At 37.6% G+C, this 9,581-nt stretch overlaps 1 protein-coding gene across 1 annotated transcript; it reads left to right on the forward strand.

Moving 5' to 3' along the window:
- Nucleotides 1–1,026: 1,026 nt before the first annotated feature.
- On the forward strand, nt 1,027–8,996 carry LOC148542142 (protein ripply2.2-like). Its single transcript, XM_088472555.1, has 4 exons — nt 1,027–1,178; nt 1,894–1,960; nt 2,937–3,007; nt 8,695–8,996. Exons 1-4 carry the CDS (start codon nt 1,027–1,029, stop codon nt 8,867–8,869), a joined length of 465 nt encoding a protein of 154 aa, XP_088328681.1. The 3' UTR covers nt 8,870–8,996.
- The last annotated feature ends 585 nt before the right edge of the window (nt 8,997–9,581 follow it).

Here is a 9,581-nt window from a genome sequence, read left to right on the forward strand (position 1 = left end):
CAGCCCTGGGGGGAGGTGAGAAAGTCAGAGACACGGGCCTGGACCTCAGCCACAACTTTATATGTACCTACATAAATCTCTCTAGCAGATGAAGCATGTGCTGCTCCCCAGCCCCAGAGTCTGTCACCTATCCCCATGGCTGTGACAGGCAGAGCCACTCCGTGCCCGATAGGTTTTATTGTGCTGTAAAACAAATATACATCTCACAGAATCTCAGCTCTTGTTATCTGAGCACCATGGTACATAGCAAGCCAAGCTCTCACCATAGCCAGTCATTCCTATTCATGTAACTCATTACTCGGGGCAATATTTACCAAGCTGCATTAGTACTGCAGCCTGGTGTAAGTTTAGGTTACATTGTAAATCTTCTTATCTGGCTGTTTATCCCATGAAGTCTAATGAAGCAAGGTTTTGCTCTGGTGACTCCCGGTTGTGTTGTGCCTTCTCCTCTGTAGTGTTGTTTATGATGATGTGACTCCAATGTTTACTTACATCTAAAGGTTATCAGACAGGGCACATCAAAGCTCCCCCCAGTATTCCAAGCCATATACTGCTTATTTGTTAGTGGTAAAAAGTATTGTGTATTGTGCTACAGAGTATCTGTATGGGAATGATGTTACATTCCTGGGTCTATGGGGAATACAGAGTGACTGGCAGGTATGGGGGCTGCTGAGGTGCCCTGTCTGTCACCTGTCAGCGATACAGATGGGTTACACAGTAAGGTCAGCCTCACGTGTTAGTGCTGAGTGTGCTGCGTATCCCATCATAGCCCTTGCTGTTCTGCCTGAGCTGTCCTGTGCATGGACCTGCTGAGGTGTCATTAGCACCTACTTGTCATATCTCTCCCCAGGCCATTTGGACAGCCTGCACGAGCCTGAGCAGGGGTGATTGCTAGCTCCCTTCTCTGTGCTACCCTGACCTGTCTATCGGGTAAGTAAATAATGGGCTGGTCTAGGCCCTGGCTATATATAAGCGCACAGGAGGCTGAGTGCACATGAATGCAGATGAGCGTGGTGACTGGTGACTATGGAGCCGGCCTTGGCTAAGGACACTGAGGCGAGAGGAGGACATGGTCTATCATCACTCACACTAGACTGCTATAGCTGCAATGACAGGAGAGCTCTCCCAATGGGATGTAATCGGGTTACCAGAAGAGCAGACAGGAGAGGAGAGCGCCGGTAATTATATCCTGATGCTGCCTGTTCAGTTTATAACTTTCACTTTTCTGATTTTTATAAAGTATTTAAATGAGTCTGCATTTCCGTGGATTATCTATATTTTAGTTGTTTGTACTAGCAAATGGCTTCATTGCTTGTAGCTGAAAGTATAATAGTCATCTCCCAGCCCATGATTAAATAATCAGATGTTACAGTAGGCAGGCCCTGCATCTGCTGTGCAGCTAGTACTGTAGTTCTAGTATGCCCTGATAGTATTTGCACACTATATATAGCACCATTTATTGAATGTATTTAATGGATACTTGGATAGAAAGCAGGTGTTAAAGGAACTACTGCATTATGTTTGATATATAGACAATTTATGAAATAGACATTTTATTAGTATAGCACTAAAAACTTAAAACTGCAGAATCTTCTGCATTTGTAATTGCTGAAAGCCATGCATTTAGGGGCAGCTAAGCATACAAGTAGAACCTTTTCCCATTGATACCTACAGCTGTGACCTAACCATCTTTGTATATGTTATTCCTCATTATCATTGCTATAGTTAATCATATTTTTTTTTAAAATATCGATGCTTATAAAAATATTGATATGTATAACTGAAAATATAGCTGTTATACAAACAATAGTTTTTAAAATGAAATATTAAATGATGACTGGTTAAAGCAAACCACGATACCCCTTCACTTCTCAATTTTAAAATTATTTGTAGGCCCCATGTTTTATTTTGGAGACCTTGGATTCACAACAGCTGCCGACAAGAGACACCAAAAAGCTTGGTAAGAATAACAGCATTTGGTTTTCCATATCAGACATCATACTACCACACCTGAAAATAGATGTTCAGGAAACATTTTTAAAATAGTCAAGTACAGTACAGCTCGGAGAATCCTCTATATGTGGCTTTATTAGTATGTGGGGGAAATTGTATATTAACCTTATGTTGTAAGCACAAAAAAACAACCACCACACAAATGTTTATAAAATGCTTCCCTGTATATTGGTTCTTAATTGTTTATTCATTGCTAGGCAAGGTATTTGTTTATTTGTAGCATTGTTTAGTAAATGATAATATATATTTATACTTAGATTAGATGTTTTAAATGGAAAATGTTCATAGAATAATAATTATTAAATTATTATTATTATTATTATTAATAAATAATAATAATAATAATAATATTGTACACATGTTAATTGACTGACACCAGTTAAAAAAAACAACTAAAACTGATTTTTGTCTTCTAGAGTATGTATTATATCAGTGATATGGGGTGTCCATAGGTTCACCAACATTTATGAATCGTGTATAGCTTCAGATCTGTAGGCCTATACTTATTGCAGAGGCTCCAACCAATGTGTATAAATGATTGCCAGGTACCTTTTATGGCTTCAAATTATTATTTTTTTAAATACCATCTCTAACTAGTAATCATATGTTTATTTATTAAATGTATAATAAGATATTAGGTTACATTTAATCTAATTGGTGGAACTATCATTTGAATCTAAAACCTGAAATAGAGTTATGAATTCCCATTGTCAATCCTTCAACCCCTTTGTCTTCTGTACGCTACTTCTTTTTATGCTTATCCTACAAGGTGTACACACCATGTTCCCTCATTAAACACATTGCATGGCTTAGATTTCCTCACACCAAGATGATAAGTGCTCATCAAAATGAACAACACTCAGCGCAACTCTATAATGTAAAAAACAGATTGTAGAGATAACATGTTCTTCTCTTTAATTTAGCCATATGCCCCAGGCCTGTGTGAAATTCCCCAAGCTGGACAGAGGCCTGCTGAGTATAACCACCCTGTGAGGTAAGGCTGTTACTGTGTTACAAAACATGATTTTCAGCACTTATTTAACAAAAAACAGATGTCTGTTTTTCGTGTGTGTTTTTGCAGTTTCTATAGCTTTGTTTTGTGATCTGAGAGATATCGTCAAAGTTACAGATTGTGTTAGAATAAATTACTACATATGTAAATTATTGTAAATCTATCTATATAATGGTGAATTCTGCTGATACTGCAAATAATCAGTGTAGTCTTATGTAGTCATTTATGTGTTTATTACATAAATGTTTGCATTAGATGAAATAAGTACCCTCATTACGGAGATCTGTGTCCTGGCATTCTGTCTGCATGTTCGTAAATTCATATGGTAACAGACTCTACTGTGTCTTGAAATATCAATAATAATATGCAGGAAACTATACACTTTATAAATATATTGTCATGCCAAGAACAATATCCAGATAGTAAAACAGATTAGCCATAGCCAACTGCATAAACAAGGAGCCACACTTTCCCAGTATTCTCAAATGAAAAAATGATAAATAAGTGTATTATTATTAAAGTAGAATATAAGCTCACATATGACAAGAAAAAGGAAAAAAGAAAAGAGGGCGCTGGAAATAGCAATAATTAGTACATATTATTTATTGTCTTCCCATAAATACATATAAAAAAAATACATAAATAATTCCTTTTCAGTAAACATTACCTTGTGCTGGCCAGTAATATTTAATACTCCAAATGTTAACATTAATCCCAATAAAATATATACCACATAAAAAAACACTGGTATATATGATTCTATAGAATCCACATTATTAGCCACCTCACTAAAGCTAAAACATGCACAGGATCTAATAGCACCTCCCTTGAAAATATGCTAGTTTCTTCACATACAATGTTACAGGGTTTGCCTCAGATTGATGAATATAATTTATACCCCTTTTACACCAGAGCAAAAACCTGGGTTTATTCTTGGTCTACCCGGGTCGCAGCTCAGTGTAAAAGGGTCCCTGAAAAATAACCCAGGTAACTATCAGGGTATGACCCAGGGTGGACCTGGGTAATGGTGTAGTGTAAAAGGCACAAACTGGGTTATTCGACCTGGGTCATGCCTAAAATGAGCTGATTGGTGGTTGTGGAGCAGTCACCTCCCACTTTTTTTGACCTCACAAGTTTAGCAGGGCAGACCTAGGTTCAGTGTGAACGGGGCTGACTTGAGAATAACCCAGATCGATGGTGCTGTGTAAATGGTGTCTGACCAGGGTCTGACATGGGTTGGAACCATGTCTGAAACCCAGGTCAGACCTGGGTTTTTGGTGGAAAAGAGGTATTAGATACATTATCCATCATGGCCATGTGGTTGTATACAAAGATAAAAAATGCAACTCTTTACCGAAATGTTGAGCCCGCAGTTTCAGGGGATCTTCCAGGAGACTCACCCGCTGCTACCTTAAGTTCTTGTCGCTCGTTTCTAATGCAAACATACAGTACCCTTTAGTAGTGTACTCGGTGAGTGCAGACCAATGCCAGCTGGGGTCATTATGAACAAAAAATGCGTTTCTCCACCTCAGTCTCCATGATGGATAATGATATACACTGCAAACCGCAGAGACTCTAAAAAAGCACCAGCGATAAAATCACAGCTAACTAGCTGTTTACAAATACCTAAAGACTGTGAATCCCCCTTTTTTTCTTTAAACTAAAAAAACTAAAGAATAAATGTTGCATTGTCAAATCATTACCAGGCTGCTACAAATAATTGGACAACAATCTCTGTCTGTTTTTTTGCTACAGAAGCAATTAAATAACACACACACTGCTATAACAACTATTAGTGTGTTGTCTAAATTTTCTTCTTTAGACTAAAAGAAGTCACTTAAAAACAGCGAATGATAAACTGTGTATTAATTCACTTCAAAGGACAAAAAATATCTGTTATTATTATTATCGTTTATTTATATGGCGCCACAAGTGTTCCGCAGCGCGTTACAAGGTACATATCCAAAAAGTGACTTACAGTAAAATACAATACTATGAAGGACAAGGGCATGGATAATTCTCATTTGCTAGGTAATCATATATTTGCACCAGGCATCTATTATAGAAAAAAAACCAATGCTGTTTGGAATTTTCATTTGCTAGGTAATCATATATTTGCACCAGGCATCTATTATAGAAAAACCAATGCTGTTTGGAATTCTCATTTGCTAGGTAATCATATATTTGCACCAGGCATCTATTATAGAAAAAAAACCAATGCTGTTTGGAATTTTCATTTGCTAGGTAATCATATATTTGCACCAGGCATCTATTATAGAAAAACCAATGCTGTTTGGAATTCTCATTTGCTAGGTAATCATATATTTGCACCAGGCATCTATTATAGAAAAACCAATGCTGTTTGGAATTCTCATTTGCTAGGTAATCATATATTTGCACCAGGCATCTATTATAGAAAAACCAATGCTGTTTGGAATTCTCATTTGCTAGGTATACTGTCTTTAATTAATATCTGTAAAATCCAGAGTAACTTTAAATGTAAATATCTAGTCAGATCTTATCTCCTAGCTTCATGGGATGCTGTTTTGGCTCTGCTTGTTTGTATTAGAATTTTATGACTTGTTTCTGGTGTGGGTGAGGGTATTGAGGGTGGGTGTAATCAGTGACTACACATGTTATGCTTAACTATATAATCAGTAGGTTACAAGGCTTTAGGCTTGTACAAGGCTTCTAGGTTTTAATTCAAAGTGGGGTTTTTTCTAAGTGGGACTACATGTACAGCATAACTTAAAGAGTTAGTCAGGAGTTAAGCAGGAGGAAGACAGGAGGACAACATTTTAAAAGAACTCTCTATAACTTGGAAAAAGCAAAGGATCTTCTGAGCTTCTGGAAACCCTGCTACTCAGCAACCAGCTTCCATTATAACCTGGACACACCTTTTGCCAACACCCTGCTTCATCATTGTAAGCAACTACCTGCTTACTGAACATTTAATACTTGTATGTTTGCGTTTCTTCTCTACATTGTTTAAATCATTCCAAAACCACTGTCAATTTATCTTTATACCACTGTAGTACCTACCATTGTTTCACACGTATACCTTTTTCTTATTATTTATATATATATATATATATATATATATATATATTCATACTTTAGACTAATTCTCAAGTCTTGCTACTTTAACAGCTCTATACTCTTTTTTTTGGTTATAATATACTATTGTAGTTGTGCCTTTACATCTTCCAGCACTGTTCTTCCTTTTATCTGATTTTGACCTTTGACCTGTACTGCTCCCTCATCTCACACTCATTACTACTACTGACTCCACCCCCCGACTGCCTCATCTACACGATGTCTCTTTTCTTCTACTCCTCCCTCACTCAGCTGCTACATTATTTTCTCCTCTACCACCAGTTTTCACCTCTTTTCTCCATCCATAGTCCCCTCTACATTCTCCCCCTCCTCTGTCTCTCTTCATCACATATTAGTCTCTCAACTGCATCTCCCACAACTCCAGTATTATTCACTACTCTTCCACCATGGTCCTGCTGCACCACCACTAAACCCTGCACCCTCTCTTTTCTCCAAGATACTTATCCTTCTCCCCCCCCACACCACACTAAACCTCCACCTTACCCATCACCTACTGTCACCCTTCCTCATTCAGAAGCCAGCCACATAACCCCACACTCCTTATCCCCCTTCTCTAGATCAATATCACCTCCACACTACATCAACCCTAATAATCTCATTCTCCTCTCGCCTCTTAACTCTATCCCTCTCTCCTGTTCCCTCTGGAAAGCCAGTTTTGTCTATAATAAACTGGTCCCTGTTCATGAGCACTTCATCTGTAATGCCTTGATTCTCCTTGCCATCACCAAACCCTGGATTTACCCCTCTGACACCACTGCTCCTGCAAAATTCCTCCATCACTTGGCTTCCTGGCTTTTAATCTTCAACTGGGCCCTCAAGACCCATTTCTTCCTCAATGCTTTCCAGCGCTCATCCTAACCCACTACTCTATGCTCCTTCCTCACTATCTAGCCCATCTGTGTCACCCCTGTTTGTCTGACCCTCCCCTCAGAATGTAAGCTCTCATGAGCAGGGCCCTCTTTCCTCACGTGCTTCTTCTTGCCTTACTTTTACTTTCATTTACAATGGTGCCTAAAACTGCTTACTGACACCCTGCTGCTTATTTAGGTGTTATGCAGCATTGTTTATAAATCATGTACTTGTCCTGCATTGTCTGTACTGTTAATAACTGTTGTCTTGTGTGCTCATTTGTTTTTGTACTTTGTAAGGCGCTGCGGAACCCTTGTGGCACCATATAAATAAAGGATAATAATAATAATAATAATAATATACATTGATACATAGGTGGCCATAACACCCACATAAGCAACAACGCATAGGCACTAAGTGTTAGGTGTCCTAGTGGTGAATAAGAAGTAGATTAACATAAAGTAAGGAGAAGCACAAGAGGGTAGAGGGCCCTGCTCGCAAGAGCTTACATTCTGAAGGGGAGGGGCAGACAGATGGGAATGATGCAGATGTTATAAAATTATCTTCACAGTTGGATACTAAGGAAATTTTTCATGTATCTGCTGTATCTAATTTATATTAATCAATCTGAGGCAAGCCGTGGGAAAAAGGCAACATTGTATGTGAAGAAACTAGCATATTTTCAAGGAAGGTGCATGTTTCAGGTTAAGTAGGGTGGCTAATAATGGGGATTCTATAGAATCATATATACCAGTGTTTTTTTTATGTGGTATATATTTTATTGGGATTAATGTTAACATTTGGAGTATTAAATATTACTGGCCAGCACAATGTAATGTTTACTGCAAAGGAATTATTTGTGTAGTTTTTTATGTGTATTTATGGGAAGACAATAAATAATATGTATTAATTATTGCTGTTTCCAGCACTCGATTTTCTTTTTTCCTTTTTTTTTGTCATATGTGAATTTTAGGAGATTGTAAGTAGATCTCTCATATAGAGAGCTGCAGGTTCAGCATTATTTTTCCTGATTTATTTGTTTTTAAATAAGACTTTCTCCAGGTGCATTTCACTTTGTGTGTTTTCTCTACTAGAATATTAGCTAATTGGGTCTTACTGTTTTTCTCTGTATATGTCTCACTAACTAGCTAGATTGTATGACTTCCTCAGTGCGCGCACAACTCTCGGGGCAGTCTAGGTGGCCCCCTGCTTCCCTTATGTTACGCCACCAGGAGCCATAAGTTCTTCACAGTGTACTCATGGCTTTAACTTTAAAGTTACATCACTACTCTACAATTTTAAATGTATCTGAGGCTAGATATTTATTCGTATATGTTTAATACATTAAAAGCTCAACTTAGACAATAGTCATCTTGTAGGATCTCATTAGACTTACATTGTGTATGTTATGACATCATACATCTTATGTCTGGTATAAGATTGGGATAAAAAATAAACAGGAATAGCAGAACTGCACTAGCTGGTTCCAATTGAGTCAGTGGTAGCAACCTCCCTTTATTCTTACATTACTATAGGGCAGCCATCTATACCTAGTAAGTTACTGTATAGTCTGTTGTGCTCCTGTTCTATTAAGTTTGTACTGAACTATTTCTCTAGATAATGTAAAATATATATTGGAATGCTAATGTATTATACTTGGTTTTCAATGATTTCTATAGTAATATATATTTTTTGTTTTGTAGACTGTTTTGGCCCAAGTCTAAGTCGTTGGATCATATGTATGTAGAAGCTGACGATTTATTAAGAAACTTTCCAGTCCAGGCCACTATATCTTTCTACAACGATTCAGATTCAGACACAGACAATGATGAGGACAACACTGAGGAGCAGCACGATTCTGGATTTGAATCAGAATAATCTCTGTACATGTATTATGTATATGACTTCAATTGAACCCATTGCCTGTACATAGGGGAGGCAGAACTTATGACCGTAATCTTAACTATGGCAATGCAACATATGTGCCTACCAATGGGGACAAAATAAGTGGGATGAATTACTTAATGTTTCTAATATCTTCATTGATGTTATGTTTATACTGCTGGGGCTGCACAGGCAGCTATAGTTGGCTGAATTGCACACCTGCTGTGAATCATGGTGTGTGCTGCACAGTTTCTTTGGTCACAGTGTGTTTCAGTTATTTTCTTTCAATAGTCAACTCATTTGCGTATACAAGTGCCAAGTTTTGGCTCCATTGAAAGTGCTGTGATGCCATGTGACTCATTGGATACAGATTGATGAGAAGCCAGAATGGAAAACAATGGACAGAACCCAGAAAAGGAGTTTAGATGCAGTCAAATGTTTGCAAAGGCGAACTGCTTCCTCCATGGGATAGCTACTGGTCTTCATAAATACCCCATCTTCTCCGTAGGCAAACAGAGACAATTACTATTTGCTTCATCTGTATTCCACAAAGGACTATGCAAATCAAAGTTTGGCCTTTAAAAATTGCCAACCTTCATTGCCTATATATAAGTGAACTTAGCATTTAAGCAGAAAGCATTTTTATGTAAAAATGTATGATAGTATATAAAAGTTTATTTATTTGTATTAAATCGTTAAACATTTA

This window comes from Taudactylus pleione, unplaced genomic scaffold (assembly GCF_031769625.1).
Source record: "Taudactylus pleione unplaced genomic scaffold, aTauple2 ptg000015l, whole genome shotgun sequence".
NCBI lineage: Eukaryota > Metazoa > Chordata > Amphibia > Anura > Myobatrachidae > Taudactylus > Taudactylus pleione.